The 16,871-nt window shown below is 33.6% G+C and overlaps 1 protein-coding gene across 1 annotated transcript in view; it reads left to right on the top strand.

Moving 5' to 3' along the window:
- The window catches only part of LOC145694826 (dynein beta chain, ciliary-like), a 614,922-nt gene that overhangs the window by 302,853 nt on the left and 295,198 nt on the right, over positions 1-16,871 (top strand). Inside the window, exons 33-37 of the mRNA XM_081771484.1 lie at positions 2,732-2,866; positions 5,856-5,975; positions 8,133-8,275; positions 8,548-8,749; positions 11,177-11,401. Of these exons, the coding sequence (XP_081627610.1) occupies positions 2,732-2,866; positions 5,856-5,975; positions 8,133-8,275; positions 8,548-8,749; positions 11,177-11,401 (825 nt within the window). The remainder of the gene's footprint in view (positions 1-2,731; positions 2,867-5,855; positions 5,976-8,132; positions 8,276-8,547; positions 8,750-11,176; positions 11,402-16,871) is intronic.

Below are 16,871 nucleotides of genomic sequence, written 5' to 3'. Positions count from 1 at the left end.
CTTTACGGACCCTAAAATTTTAAAATTTGTTACCGTTGGTTTTACTTGTGAGACTTTGGTGTTGCGTGTATTAGTAGAAATGGCATCGAGAGATGTTCTCGGTTCAGAAGACATTCCAGACGAGTTGGGAGCAATGGACACAGATTCGGAGTGGGATGAAGAACAAATTGAATTTCCTTCCTCAGACACAGACGAATTTAATTTTGATGGCTTTGATGATGATTCTTCCACACCCCCTAATCCTTGATTACAGTGATCGGGCGCAAACCATACTAATTATGAAACTTCCATGTATTCTCCATAAAGTGCTTCAACTTTCGTGAGTCTACTGCTATTAGAGCCTGAGCTATGATCATTTGAAAATAACCCTGCATTTTGTCATTTCTGTCCTAATCAGTGGCGTAGTTACATTATAATTTTGAGGAATTTCCTAATTATGCTGTATGCATCTTACAAATAAAAATGAAATGAAATCTTTAAGTTTTACGTCCCACGGTTATGCCGGTTAGGCTAAAGGAGACGGTGATTATGAGAGATGAGTGAAATGGTGGAATGAAGAAAGTGGGAGGAAACGGGAGAACCCCGAGAAAACCCACGAGCACGGTGTTTGTCCACCACAAAGTTCACTTGGCGGAGGCTGGGATCGAACCCGGGACCCCAAGCACCAGAGGTGAACGCTCTACCACTGAGCCACCGCGCCCCCCCAGTATGCATCTTACGTTAACAATGCTGTTATATGTTACTGAGAATATATCAAAGAACATTTTGATGTAAATTTTATCTTCGTCAACTTCTAGGGCAGCGGAGGGGGAAGGAACCCAAAATTTTTATAAGAAAAATTGTAAAAAAATTGTTTTCCCCCACCCCTTGGTTACAGTGGTTGGGCAAAAACTATATTAATTATAAAACTTCCATGTATTCTCCGTAAAATGCTTCAACTTTTGTGAGTCTACTGCTATTAGAGCCTGAGCTACGATCATTTGAAAAAACCCTCATTTTTGTCCTAATCAGTGGCGTAGTTACATTATAATTTTGAGGAATTTCCTAATTATGCTGTATGTGTCTTATGTTAACAATGCTGTTATATGTTATTGAGAATATATCAAAGAGCATTTTGATGTAAATTTTATGCTCATCGTCAACTTCTAGGGCGGCAGAGAGGGCCGGAATCCAAAATTTTTATAAGAAAAATTGTAAAAATTTTGTTTCCCCCACCCTCTAATCCTTGGTTACAGTGGTTGGGCAAAAACCATATTAATTATGAAACTTTCATGTATTCTCCGTAAAATACTTCAACTTTTGTGAGTGTACTGCTATTAGAGTCTGAGCTACGATCATTTGATAACCCTGCATTTTGTCATTTCTGTCCTACTCAGTGGCGTAGTTACATTATAATTTTGAGGAATTTCCTAATTATGCTGTATGTATCTTATGTTAACACTGCTGTTATATGTTACTGAGAATATATCAAAGAACATTTTGATGTAAATTTTATGCTCATCATCAACTTCAAGGGCGGCAGAGAGGGCCGGAACCCAAAAAATTTATAAGAAAAATTGTAAAAAAAAATTGTTTCCCCCACTCCCTAATCCTTGGTTACAGTGGTTGGGCAAAAACTATATTAATTATAAAACTTTCATGTATTCTCCGTAAAATGCTTCAACTTTTGTGAGTCTACTGCTATTAGAGCCTGAGCTACGATCATTTGAAAATAACCCTCATTTTTGTTCTAATCAGTGGCGTAGTTACATTATAATTTTGAGGAATTTCCTAATTATGCTGTATGTATCTTATGTTAACAATGCTGTTATATGTTATTGAGAATATATCAAAGAGCATTTTGATGTAAATTTTATGCTCATCGTCAATTTCTAGGGCGGCAGAGAGGGCCGGAACCCAAAATATTTATAAGAAAAATTGTAAAAATTTTGTTTCCCCCACCCTCTAATCCTTGGTTACAGTGGTTGGGCAAAGACCATATTAATTATGAAACTCATGTATTCTCCGTAAAATACTTCAACTTTTGTGAGTGTACTGCTATTAGAGCCTGAGCTACGATCATTTGAAAATAACCCTGCATTTTGTCTTTTTTGTCCTAATCAGTGGCGTAGTTACATTATAATTTTGAGGAATTTCCTAATTATGCTGTATGTATCTTATGTTAACATTGCTGTTATATGTTATTGAGAATATATCAAAGAACATTTTGATGTGCATTTTATACGCATCGTCAATTTCTAGAGCGGCAGAGTGGGGACGGAACTCGAAATTTTTGTTAGAAAAGTTGTAAAAATGATGTTTTTCCCCACCCCGTAATCCTAAATTAGAGTGGTCGGGGGTAAACCATACTAATTATGAAACTTTCATGTATTTTCTGTAAAATGCTTCAACTTTCGTGAGGTTACGACTATTTGGGCCTGATCCACAGCCATTTGAAAATAACCCTACATTTTGTTCAAAATTGGCGCCGTATCCCAGGCTTTATTTTTTTAAACGGCTCCGTAATTAAAAGTATATATATATATATATATATATATATATATATATATATATATATATATATATATATATATATTGCTTTGACAATTAAGAATATAATATTATAAAACTACTAACTCGTGAAATCGTATATACTGTACTATATATATATAATATCTAAACGATAGAGAGGAGTTTATTCTAATAAATGAATATATAAATAAAGTATTAAAAGACATTCTTACTTTTGTAGTCGCTACATTTAATAATGGGTGGAGCCCCTGCAGGACCTGCAGGAACTGGTAAAACAGAGACTACGAAAGATCTTGGACGAGCATTGGGAATAATGGTATATGTATTCAATTGCTCAGAACAGATGGATTACAAGGTAAGAACTAGAAACGGAAATTAAATATAAATTATTTAACTAGTAACTAAGTATTACATCAAAATACGCAAAATTCTTATAAAGTTTGTAGAAAAAATGTAAAGCAGATGGATACATCCAATTTTAACTTAAGCCCAAAACTTTCTTAATGCACGCCTCTCGACAATGGACACCTATATAATGTGGACATATTTTTGTCCCGGTATAATATAGGGCTATATTATTATGGGAGAGAACTCTCCCTTTCAAAGACGCTGTCATATACGGACACGGAGTCTTCTTTTGCCCCCAACGTTTAAGTGACTTCTTCATAATGTACAGGAGTTATTGTCGGCTTATATGTATTTAGCACAGAAAATACTTTTTTACAATTTGAAAATAAATCTGTAATTGATCCTTTCAACTGACTCAGCAGTTACAAGGAAATATCAATTAGAAATTAATACCGCAGGATTAAACGACGGTAACTAATGCAGGCTGTTCCCCAAGAAATTCATAAATCGTCGTGATTTGATAATTATATCTGTATCTTCAATATTTAATAGTAATGTTGCATGCTCTTATTGAATTACTTTTAATTTTAATACAGTTCAAGAACGGATTGAGAGACGTAAATGAGGTATAACTTTTGTTTGAGAAGAAAATAATCACACATCGATTTCCAGTACACGAGCGTTTAATTCCCTCCCCGCCGAGTACTAGTTTTTGTTTTCAGGAAGGAATTTCCCCTTAATTTCTCAGTAATTGCAACACTTAGTAGTTTTATATCAGCCTATATTATATTTATAACTAATGTACTTACTCTACATTACATACAATTATTCTCACATGAACTGTGAATGATCTAAGTTGGTGTAACCTTCTCTAACGGTCATTTGTCATTTATGGACAATTTTCCACTACTTTGCCTGTAACGTAAGTGGCAAGGATTCGAATTTTTAACACAGTTCTAAATGCATAAGTACATTTATCCAAGATTTTATTGAACTAAGATTAGTTCTGACAATTACATACTAAACCTTTAATTTTTTTTAAAAAAATATGTAATTTTAATACATGTGCTTTTATACATACACCAAGGGTAATATAGGCAAGTAGAGTAACTAAATCACTATTCTAGTTCAGTAAGTAGAGTAGTACGTAAAACGAAGTTTTGTGTGTAATTTGGTTACTTTAGTGTTAGTAGGTATATGTATCCCAAAGAAAATGGTATATGTATCCCAAAAAATGTAAGTATAAAAACGAAAGGAAGGATAAATATTTACAATAGATTTTCATGATTAGGTGCAAATCACAATTTTGAGAAGGTACATAATCATATTCTTCATCTTCACTTGATTCTTTTTTATCCTCCCTATACCTTCTCTTCATTCTTGATTCTTTGATGAGTTTTAGGATTGCCAACTCAGAGTTTGCTTTCGCTTTTTGTTCGTATCTTTCAGTAGTTTGATGGTGTATTCATCGCTCGAAATTCTGATCATTTTGAGGAGACCAACCCTTGATACGCGGTCAGTATTTTTCGTTGGGTTCTGTGTTTCCCATGCACTTGAAAAACTGGGAATACGAAGAGACTGTACAGACAGATTTTATAGCATCAATCACTACAGTAGGCAATGAATAATTACGTTGACAGAATTTGTCAGTTTCTTGAGATCTATTATAGTTACTGCAGGAATTATTCCCTTTGAGACAAAACATGTGTGTTGCTTTTGCATCGGTTGAATATTTATAGAAAAAAGAATTACAACATCTTCTCAATGTTGAAAATAACTATTGCTACCGTATAAAAGAAAAGCACTCGTTCCATGTGCATACTTGACGTTTGCTTCCTTATGACACTGGCGCGCAACCTATTAACGCAGAATAATATCTGATAAAGGTTAACTGTGAACGGTGAATAGCTAACAACAGTGAATAAAATAATACATGTATTTTTGTCGGACGGTAAACCTAATATGTATTATTTATTAGATTAATTTTACAGAAAGAATGGAGTGATCAAACAAAATATCAAATATAAAATCAGGGGAATTTATAAACTGCAAATACAACTAATGTATACTAATATTTGCATTTTTAAATGGTTCCTGCTGTCATAGGAACATAAAAATATAAACTTCAAAGACCATAGATTCTGAATACATTACTTTTCAAAAATAAAATTTTGGTCCAAAGATCATAATGCCCTTTACAGGAATTTGGTATCTCAAACCATCTAGGAGATATCAAACAAAATTTAAAATTTGATATTTTGCTTAAAATGGCGTATTTGTGGAAACTTTTTGAAACATTTTTTTATTTACTTTGCTTTTATAACATTACAATAATGCTTTTGATAGTTATAATTACAATAAGAAAAAGGAATTAGATAATTTTGAGCAGTGTTACAAACTTTACCAGTTTTAACTACATCTCCAGAACATTCGAGATATTGAATTGCTGTAAACAGCATTATGATCCTTGAATCTATTGAATATCATCTTTTCAACATCTTGTAAGCTTTTCCTATTCATTCGAAATTCGTCGTATTATTATAATCGTATTATACACTAAGGTACTTTGGAGGCACATTGCCCCATCTGTTTCAATTGCTGCTGTAGAGGGTACTAAAATTTCGATGTTTATGAGTTTGTAGCGTCCATTGTTTACAACGCTGCATGACAATTGTGATTTTGTTTTACATGTAGATTTGAAATATGTAATAAGCTGACGTAGTGTTGTTTAAAGAAAAACAACTTTATGTTGAATTGGTAGCATTGTTAACGTTATGGCAATGCGGAGTATGCCAAACAATGTTCCCCTGTTGGTATTAGCATGGTACAAAGTGTCAACATCTTTTGTGCATTAGCTTAAAATATCCGCCCTGTATGCATATATATATATATACTAATATCAGACACCTATATCATACTAATTGTAAAACCTCTGCTAATAAAACATCATACTAATCATACTATATCACTGAAATGTGATTATTTTATTTTAATAGTCTATTGGAGGCATCTATAAAGGTCTTGCTCAGTCTGGAGCTTGGGGTTGTTTTGATGAATTCAACCGTATATCAGTTGAAGTGTTATCAGTGGTAGCCGTTCAAGTAAAAGCAATTCAGGTACGCATTCCATGTGCTGCTATTTTAGTATTATTACTATCACATTATAAACTTTTTCGAAAAAATATAAACAGGGCATGTTTATATTATAGAATACATATATGAAGAGCTCAAGTATAAAACAAGTTATATCTATTTCTTTCAAAAATGTAACATCAGTACCAATGTATTTTGGGGACTTTCTACTTCTATAGGTTTGGTATTTGATTAATTGATTTTGAGTTTAACGTCCCGTTCACCAGCGAGGCTATATGAGATTTGGATCTACTGATTAAGTGGAATCCGAACCACTTGAGTTCCTGCCGGGAATCGAAACCAAGTCTCCCACGCCAGAGGCGCGCACGCTAACCGCCTAGCCACGAAGGAGCTTAGGTTTGGCATTTCGCAGAATAAACGCTATACCTTTAAATTAATAGAACAGTAAAAATCTGCAGTTAATTCAGAAAAATTGTATCCTAAAGTTGTTTACCTCATGTTAAGTTATATCCTTTCTTCATTTTTGTTACATTACCACCTTGCACTGTATATTAATAATGACATTGCTGAAGGTACTGTAACAATCTATGGCATGAGAGATTATTGAGTTGTAATTATGAGGATGTCAAAACAATGAAGCTAGAAGAATGTAAGACTACCTAAAAATTTTTGGTTTTTGGGCAGAATTACGATTTTTAGTTATTGTATTCTCTTTTTTGATTCGTGAGATTGGGATAGCAAATCTCTGATGTTCTCCTTTTTAGATTTCACCTATTTTGTTCTACTATTATTGTTCTCTTTGAATTATTTTCTTGTTACATATTTATATTTTGATCTTTATTCATTTGGCTTTCGTTTTATTATACTTTTTTCTCTATTTCATTTTAGAAGCTTTAATATTTTATGAGTGACATGTGTTGCCCATTGGTTTTATCGTGACGGGATTATTTGCTTTCGGTACTTACGTCATCATTAAATCCCAATCAAGAAATCAATCATTTCTCGAGCTAAATTGGCAACAAACTAGAAGCCAATGAAGTTACGAATGCCGTCCATTACTATCTGAGCAATGTTATTTCAGTAAATGAAACATTTAAGAACATCAAATACTTCTCTTGGTTAGTAGCTGCGCAGGCCAAAACAAGAACAATATCACGAGAACCATGATTCATACTTGGTTTCAGAATAATTCTGAACTCATGGAGGATGAAACAATGCTTCTTCCTAAATATGCTAGTATGTGGCATGTTATTTCGACGTTTTATGAGAAGACATTTATTTCCTGAAGAATTCCACAGCATATTAAGAAAACAAGTCTATGTTCATTTGCTTTCACGATTGGTCAGTTCAAGACTGGAAGTCCAAATATTTACAGAATTAGAAACCACTAAATGCCAATCAAACAGCAACAAGGATTCGACTTTTCAAAGCAAAAAACTGTAAGGAAGTCTCGATTCAACTTTCGGTATAATCATTTCGCTACACTGATTCTATTTCCTTTGTTTCCGTATCGAGGAGGTAGTGCAATGAATTCAAGAGTTTGCTCATACAACAAAAGTACTACTTAGAGAAGACTGTAATGTACCTCAAGAGAACTGCATTTCTCTTAATCTTGACAGTCCTGCAGATCGTGTGTAAAACCTTCACCCCAAAACAGTGCTTTGCGTTTCATTATTTAGTCAGTCATAAAATCCAAAGTGAGTATTATGTCACTCAATTCTTACAACCACTACAGTCTCATCAAGATTTAGTGTAAAATAAGTTACATGCCCTGTGAAGTGCAAATCAAGTTAATTCATTTTAAAGTTAAATAACTGTATGCAAGTTTAGTATTGAAGGTGAATATGAATATATATACATTTATATGAACACTTCTGAAGTAAAACTTATTTTGCATTTGAGCTGCTCTTATGTAAAACACCGAAGTACTGCGAACAGTGTAACAAAACCCTTAACGGGAATATAACAATGAGAGAAATGATGGAATAAAAGCATCATATTGATTTAAAATAAAATTTTACATTGACATTTTAAATCTCAATTTAGTTAATAATGAGAAAAATTCTTCAAACGATATTGAAAATTAAAAAGAGAAGAAGAAGAAGGTTTTGAGACTGTGACTGGTAGGAATTTTTTTCAATAATACTTTTAAAGATATGTTTCTGCTTATGTTTCTTTCAGGATGCTATTCGTGACAAAGCAGATATATTTAACTTTCTGGGCGATGAAATAGTATTAACCCCAACTGTTGGGATTTTCATAACGATGAATCCTGGTTATGCTGGACGAGCAGAACTACCAGAAAATCTAAAAGCATTATTCAGGCGAGTTCAAAACCTAATATTGTCATATAAATTTTTAATTTATTATTGGTACTTAGAAGTCTCTTGGTAAGTTACCATCCTCATAATTCATAAATGTACCCATCTATCTTCATACTGATTGTCCCGATATAATAAATACAAAATATATATGAAGTAATGATACAATTTGATCTGGAACAAGCAAGATAGAATATTAAAATTATTGATTAATGTTTCTTTTGCTTTATTACCTGTTTAATACATTTTACTAATCTATTTGTTGTATATTACAGGCCGTGTGCCATGGTGGTACCAGATTTTGAATTGATTTGCGAGATTTTCCTTGTGGCTCAGGCCTTCCAAGAAGCAAAGTTATTAGCTCGAAAATTCATTACACTGTACACGTTATGCAAAGAATTGCTCTCCAAGCAAGATCATTATGATTGGGGATTGCGAGCCATTAAATCCGTACTTGTGGTTGCTGGAGCCTTGAAGGTAAACACAAATGCACATCCAATTTTATATACGTAGTAGGAGATAAGTGTCCAAAACAAACTTAAATTGTAATTGATCACTCTATGATGAATGTTTCATTATTGACGTCAGATTTATTTTATATCATACGCCTTCAAATAATTCTATATTAATCATTTACTTTTTATTCATGCTATTCGGCTGCAAAGCTAGATATAGTTCGTTACAATCGCTATATTTTCACCTCCTTTATCAGTTTAAAATAAGCCATCAGCCTCCTCCCTTACTTTTTCCTTCCAGCTCTAATTCAAAAGGAAACGAGATGCACATAAAAATAGCTATATCATAAGGTGAGACAGGAAAATTAATTAATGTTTGAATATGCTTTGGGCGTCTTTTTCTAACTAGTTTTGGTTCGCTAACTAGTTCGTTGTGTAACATGTCAAAAGTGGCTTGAAATTTATCACTTGCAGCACTGGTGAATAGAAATTGACCTTAGTGTGTTCAAAATGTACCTGAACTTCTGATGTGTTCTCTTAGTGTATGGTCCAAAACAACTTTATAATATAGTTTCAACACTTTACCGACACTCCTTGAAGAACCCTGGATGACATTTATTCACATGTTTTTAAATACTTTTGGGCACATAGCTAGGCAAGTTTTGATTTGGGAAGGGCCCATTGTTTGCAAAAAAGAATAAATGTTGAAGTTACGTATTACACATTGAAAAGCGAGGTCTGGGACCATACAAGGGACCCCACGCACAGCAGGTGCGTGCTCCACCACTGAGATACTGTAGCTTTTAAAAGTAAAATCAAAGTTAAATAATTAATTCATTTTTTGCACCATTTCATTGTTAATAGCAATGAAGATATCTAGTTTAGTATTTTAATATTTTTTAGTATATAATTTTGTTCAGCAAAAAGTAATGGTAGAAAGGCATGAAGAAGACACTGTATTCTCAAAACGAAATATGTACTTATTTTCTTTAATATTTACAGTCCTTTTGAACAAATGTTAATGTAGTTATAATTACTCAATTGACTTATGAGCATGGTAGACTAATATTTACATACAACAGTTTACATTATAAAAATGAAAACATGGAAACATTTTTACATTTTTTAAGCATTATTATTTGGTATCAACATGAGAAATTACTTGTACAGAGCAAATTAGATTTTGTGTCTCTTAGGATGGGATTTCATAACGTTTCAAACACTGACGAAGGGCTCAGGCTCACTATCCGTAAAGGAAGCTATTGTGTTGACTAGTTCAATGAGGCTGATATTCGTACTCGGTCTCACTATCCTCAATGAGGTTCATGATAACCAGATGTTGCATCCATTTACTTCACAAGCCCCGCGTTCACCAAGGGCTCGTGTTCGCTATCAATGAGAATCGCCTTCATTATCTTCATTGATTGGGCTTGCGTTCGCTCGGAATTAGGCCCTGATTCATTAACAGCTATTTATAGCGCGTATGCTCAAACGTGCTCTTGTGCTCAATTATTGAGCACAAGGTCTATTTAGCCTGAAAACCTGATTCGCAAGTTTGTACATCTCTGAAAAGTACGTTACCATGTGTAAATTCTTTATTATCTTATCATTAAGTCAAAACAAATTTATCATAACTTTGTTTTCCAACTATGTCCTAGATATGTCTGCAATAACAGAACTTTGTATTCAAAGTTCTCGACAAGATAAGTTTCAAATCTTTTTAGAGAATATTCGAAACTACTGGAATATTGTTGCAAGAATTAGCGGTTTTTACATAAGCGCAGTACACATTTTGAGTACTGGTTTACTCATTTGTTTCATAAAGTTCGTTTTAAAAGTGCTTAAATACTGTTTTATTTTTGTAGTGTTCTATTACAATTGTTTTTCTGGATAATTGAGTTCGTATATTATTAATTGAAGTTCTTTAGTGGGCCTAAAATACAATTCTTTACTCTTTAACACTAACGTAGAAGTATTGTATATAAAATATACAGTATATACGCTCAGATAAAATGTATCCCTTTACTTTTAAAAACTATATTTAAAGCATGAATTCTTACCTTCAATATATCTTTCAGGATTCAGTAACGTTGAAACGTCTTTAGTCAGGGAAAAAGATGTTTTGAACAAAATATTACTACTTCCAATTTTATTATCATCCAACAATGAATAATTTCTGTATTTTTATTATTACTCTTAAGACAAATGTTCCGTACAGAAAATTGAATTTTACCAATATCAGAAGAAAATCATTAGCTCGGAAATACAATTTTTGCTGTAAACTGCATAAATAATTAAAACAATATTATTGGACTATACCTTAGTATCACTGTAATTCGATAATATTATTCAGTATGTTATTGATAGTTAGTCAGGACTATTATAATAATTAACATACATAATTCTTTGGAAATTAATTAGGAAAATGTTACTTTTTTGTTGTTCGCAGAGAGGTGACCCAGATAGACCAGAAGATCAAGTGTTAATGAGAGCTTTAAGAGATTTCAATATTCCTAAGATTGTAACAGATGATGTTGGAGTATTCATGGGTCTAATTGGAGATTTGTTCCCTGATCTTGATGTTCCACGAAAGAGAGATCCAGAATTTGAGGCAGCAGTGAAGCAAGCAGTGATAGACTTAAAACTTCAACCAGAAGATGGTTTTGTTTTAAAGGTAGGCTATGTTATTTTTTTAAGGTTTTGTAAAAGTATCAAACTAACTTTATGAAGATATTAACAGTATACAAGAGGATACTACTATTGGTCGGAGATACTAACAGTATACTACTACTACTAGTATACTACTATCTTACGAGTATTCAAAATTACAGAATGAAACAGTTGCTGTAAGGAAGAGATATCCGTTACTCATAGCATGGACGATAAAGGCTCATCCTTAATTCAAAAACCTTTCAAATATGATCTTTTAGTAATTGAGTATCATTTCACATGATACGTACACTAATTCTAGAACTCATAAACATCATCCAAGAGAACGAGGATCCTAGACCTACTCGTAGATGTAACACATCCACAGGTTTCAACACATACCACTGGTCCTTTACCCTTCCTGGCCAATACTTTCCTCGTGCACCCAGGAATCGTGGTTCCCGAATCATGAACCAAGGATCCACCTAGATGACTTCATACCACTCTCAAAGGTAATCAGAGGAAGCTGATCCCAATAACATCATTACTACTCATGATATTCTGATAAACCTTGCATAGTTCGAAAAAGTATTGCTAACCATCGTGTGTATTATCATATTACATATTTTGGTTGCAATTTAAAATTTTAAAATTTTAGTAATGGATTAGCAAAGAATTCTTGGCCACTACATTACCAATGAGTACAAATACAATTAAATATATGTTTGCATTATTCTAAAGCAATGAAAAGTGCATATTTTGATCAACGGAAATTTGTAGCTTCTCTTTGGTATTGTGTTTACCGTTTGCTTTTAACATCCCAGAATTCCGATCCCCATTCATTATATTACCTTCCTCCTTTGATCGTAATTTACAGAATATATTCAATGCATACGTAAATGGTCCTAATGTAGATTAGGTCAAGTTTGTATGAGTCATTTGTATTGTAATGGGGAAACAATTACTTTAAAAATAATGAAAAATTAGAAATGTGAAGAAAATGAGAGAATTTTTATATTTAAGAAGTAATATTTCCTGACAACTACAGAACTATATGGAAATATGTAAGCCGATTATTTTGTATTCACAATGCATGTTTGAGATTAAGTTGTGAATGCATATGTAGTATTTTAAATTTAATAACTGTATTTAAAATAGTTCATTTCATGTCCAAATAGAGTAGTATTTCTTCTGAAGGCTTCAATGTGATCGTGTGTAAATTTCTATACAAAATCCGCGCAGGATCTAACGTTTCGTCCACCCTCCTATACCAAAAGGTGTTTGGCGTCTCTCGTCCAGACATAGAAAGCTGTCGCACAATATAAAATAAGGAGTAAACTTATTTTATGTATACTTTCGTTCAAGTGTATTTTTTAAAAATCTTAATGAATTTTCATTTCCAATCTGCTGAAAGAAAGAATTGAATTGTTACTAATTTAATTAGATAGATAATAGATAGATAGATGTGTATAGATATACGAGGAGCATCCAGAAAGTAAATTCCGAAAGTCCCCGTAAATGACTCGAGCGGTTAGGCGGGACGCGTTTGAGCAGGAATGGAAGAGAAACAACCAGAACCTGGCACGTGCGCAGTTATATGGAATCAATGGTGAGGGAACTGTGATATGATAACAATATCTGCGTGCATTCAGTTTCCCACTTATTGCGAGGTAATCTTTGTAATCAGTTTTCTCCACGCTAAGATGTTGGCATCAGACATCCACTAGCAGTTGTGTTAAATGGCAGTGGACCGAAAGTCGCAAGTTTGCACGAATGTGCACAACAAACACCGTTATGGGCAACCGTCTATAGTTACTTGTGAATTGGTGGAAAGTGAACAGCAAGCAATTCTACAAAATGTAACGTTTCAGAATGTTTGAACTCTCATGTCAGTTTCCGAAGATCACCCGTCCTGCTGCATAAGACCATCATCCAGCTACTGCAGTTTCGCAAGTTGTGCACATGATGAGTATCAAAACAACTGACAGCAGACTACAAGAAGCAGCGCCTAGTGTCTGTTATGACTTTCCTGTTACGTTATCACCAGAAAGATGAGCCGTTCCTCGATCGCATCATCACTGGGAATGAAACGTGTACTTCATGACCTAGTCCTCAAGAACTTCCACCTGAAGCGATTTCTGGCCAAATACATTTCAATAGCCCAGTTGAATTGTAGACAGTTTCACCATTCTGGTTCCGGTCTCTTTCGGAAAGAATTCTTTGACACGAACATACGAAATATCTGCCGTTTTAAGACAAATGCCTCAACAAGGGTGGTGCAAATGTTGAAGAGTAGGTTATGTGTCACTAACTTCACAAGAATATAATTATTTTCTTGTTATGTTCCTCTTTCATATGCTATTTTCATGATTTCAGCATTTAGGATACATGAGACTTGGACCTATAGGTTAAGTTAAAATTTAAACCGCATGAGTTACTAACGGGAATCGTGCCAAGGTCTTGCGCTGAAGTCGTGTGCGTTAACCATATAGAAAACACTGCCAAAAAAAGCGAATCCGAAAACTAAATTATTTTATCCTTAGAAATTTGACCGAGAGTAAATAAAAGAAAACGTACGTACCTACCTTAAACTCTCACTCATGCGAAGGATACCTGTACTCTTCCTTTATGAACACCAAACTCTTAAAAGACCACCCCAGATTAGAGATGCAAGGGCTCGGAAAAAACAGGCTTTTTTGAAAAAAAAACCGGTTTTTCTGCTTCGCTTTTTTGCTTGGGAAATTTGGGCTTTTTTGAAACTTCTGCTTTAAATTGATAAACCAGATTTTGTTTCGCTTCTCTACAACACAAAAAGTCATTTAATTAGTGGTTGATGCCGATAATAATATAAAACCTCGAAAATAAACCATGAATTTCGAAAAGATATTTCAAATAGTTTTACTTCTCAACATATTTACATTATGAATTCCAAAGGATTAGCCAATGTATATAATAAGATTTTTTTAACCTCCTACATACAAAAGTAAGCAGGGTTGGCAAGAGCCATGGTTGTTTTTGAAAATGCCAAAAACCCGTTTTTTGGGGGGAGTTTAAACTAGGCTTTTTTGGTTTAAACCAGGCTTTTTTGGGTTTAGATATTTTGCTTTATGTATTTATATTACATATTGACAGAAATAAGTTTGTTTCGACTTGGTGTTATTATGCAACAACGGGGTTAGGCTGGAAGAGGTCACATAAGCTTAAAGAAGTCCGGTCAGTAAATTTCTTAAATTGAGAAACTCCCGCCCTAGCCATCGGGAAAATCCCGTCATTACTCTACATGTAAAACAATAACGGAAAAAATCCTGTTATTGCTTTGCATGTAAAATTTGAAGGTCAACGTATCATAATCAGTACGCTAAAACTGAGGTATTAAATTACAAATTTAGTGCGTACATATCATTGAAAGTACAATCCAAGCTAATGTTGGAAGCTACGTAGGCAATCGATAAATTTTGTCAATTTATATCAGTATATTTAAGCAACCTTGGCTTCTTTATAAAACAACAGGCATTCAGGCATGCAGAAATATACAATTTAGTTTCGTTTCGTATGTTCAGGCTTAACATCCTTACGTAATACCGAGGTTATCAAGGAGAAGACTTTCGCTTAAAGTGACATCCGAACCGCTACTTTGTTTACGCATGAAAGAAGGGTTGTGGTTCGACCGAGAATTGAACATGGGACACCTTGATTAAAAGGTGAAAAGGAAATAAAACTAATGCAGATTGTTTGATGTATGGAAACATCACCATGAAGTTCACACGATTCGCATTTTTCGTACCTTTTATTTTTTTTCGGTTTAAACCAGTTGTTTATTTTTAAAAAAAGAAGAAAAACAGCTGGTGTAAACCAGCCAACCCTAAAAGTAAATACTTCTTTTTAAAAAAAAATACTCAAATAAGTAGCAAAATTCTATGTAGTATTTTTACTTCAAAATATTCCATACCCTCTTTTTGGAACAAAATAAAATTAAAATAAAACATAAGAAAAATACTTAGATTTATATGATACACTTAAAGGCTGCACACCAAGAGCTTTTGGTTTTGTATATCCTTGAAATTCTACAGTTTTATATAAGCACCATCACGGTTTATTCAGTCCTCAAGTTTTCTGTATTTTTAACAAGAGGGATTGAACATGAAGGGTGTGAGATAAGAACATGGTAACCCATAATTTTACTATTTTAAGAAATTAGAAATTTTCTGCTGCACAATCCATTTTGAAAGTCGGAAAGCTGATTTTTCACATAAGTCTATACATGAGGGATTAAACGAAGCGGTATGCGTTGCTCCCTATCTGATGCTGCGTAACTCAGCAATTGAAAATTTGTTAGTTACCATGTTCTTGGCTCACACCCTTCATATCATTATGGAACTCTCCCCACCCCACCAACACACACACAAAAAAAGGACTACGGAATATATTTAAGTTAAGATAAATACAACTGCACAACAAACATGATTGACTGGAGCTTTTGCGCTTCTATCGAGAAGTCCGGAGTTCAACTCAGCATTCGACCGTTCTGACAAAACTTTTCTTCATTCCATCTATGAAGTAGAAATAGTGCGTGTACTGTGAGTTGGCTGACTTCATTTCTTATTGTTTTTAAATCGTTATTATTACTAATTACCAGCAGTGACGGTTTTGCGAGGGTTAGGGGGGGCGGTCTTTCGGACTGAAGCCTGTTCCCCAAAATTACGGAATGTCTAAAACAAACGAAATATCTATTAGTTATGCCTTTACTCATAAACTTTAAGCTGCCGCCAAATAAAAATTACGAATGTTTAGAAAAACTAAACATTAGTAAGAAGAAAATCCTCCCAAAATACTTTTCTAAATCCGCCACTGATTCTCAGTATAAAATGATCTTCAAGGTTGTATCCGGAAGATTATCGCTAAATATATAAACGAAACGAAATACAGTATTAGTTATGCCTGTACTCATAAACTTCAAGCTCCTCCCAAATAAAATTAGGAGATTTTAGAAAATGAAACAATCAGAGAAACCCGTCCCAAAGTACGTTTCTAAATCTGCTACTGATTATTTGTATAAATTAGTATTCAAGGTTGTATCCGGAAAATTATTGCTAAATCGTTGCACAGCTACAGTATAACAGAAATGTGGAAGTACGGTTAGACGGATATATTGAAAAAGTACGCTTTGACGGATATATAGGAAAATGTAAGTTTAACTTCTGCGTTAGAAGCTAGAGTACTAAGCTCTTAGAAATGAAACAGACGACAAACTGAAATGATATCGAGAAGAAAAAATATCGATAACTCAAAAGTTAAAATAAAGTTAAATAGCCTCTAAAATTGCCCTCAAATACTACATTCTTCATGTTAGCTTTAATTCGTAAAACATGTGCTCCATCCATCTTGATGGTGAATTTTAGAGCGAAATATGGCATTTAGGTCATGGAATTCTTATCTAAGTATAGAATATACTATAAGAAAGCTATTTAGATAGAAAAATCATGAAAATGAAAAAA

This window comes from Thermobia domestica, chromosome 9, assembly GCF_964235325.1.
Source record: "Thermobia domestica chromosome 9, izTheDome1.hap1.1, whole genome shotgun sequence".
NCBI classification, from domain to species: domain Eukaryota; kingdom Metazoa; phylum Arthropoda; class Insecta; order Zygentoma; family Lepismatidae; genus Thermobia; species Thermobia domestica.
This window is presented reverse-complemented; position numbering and strand designations above follow the sequence as displayed.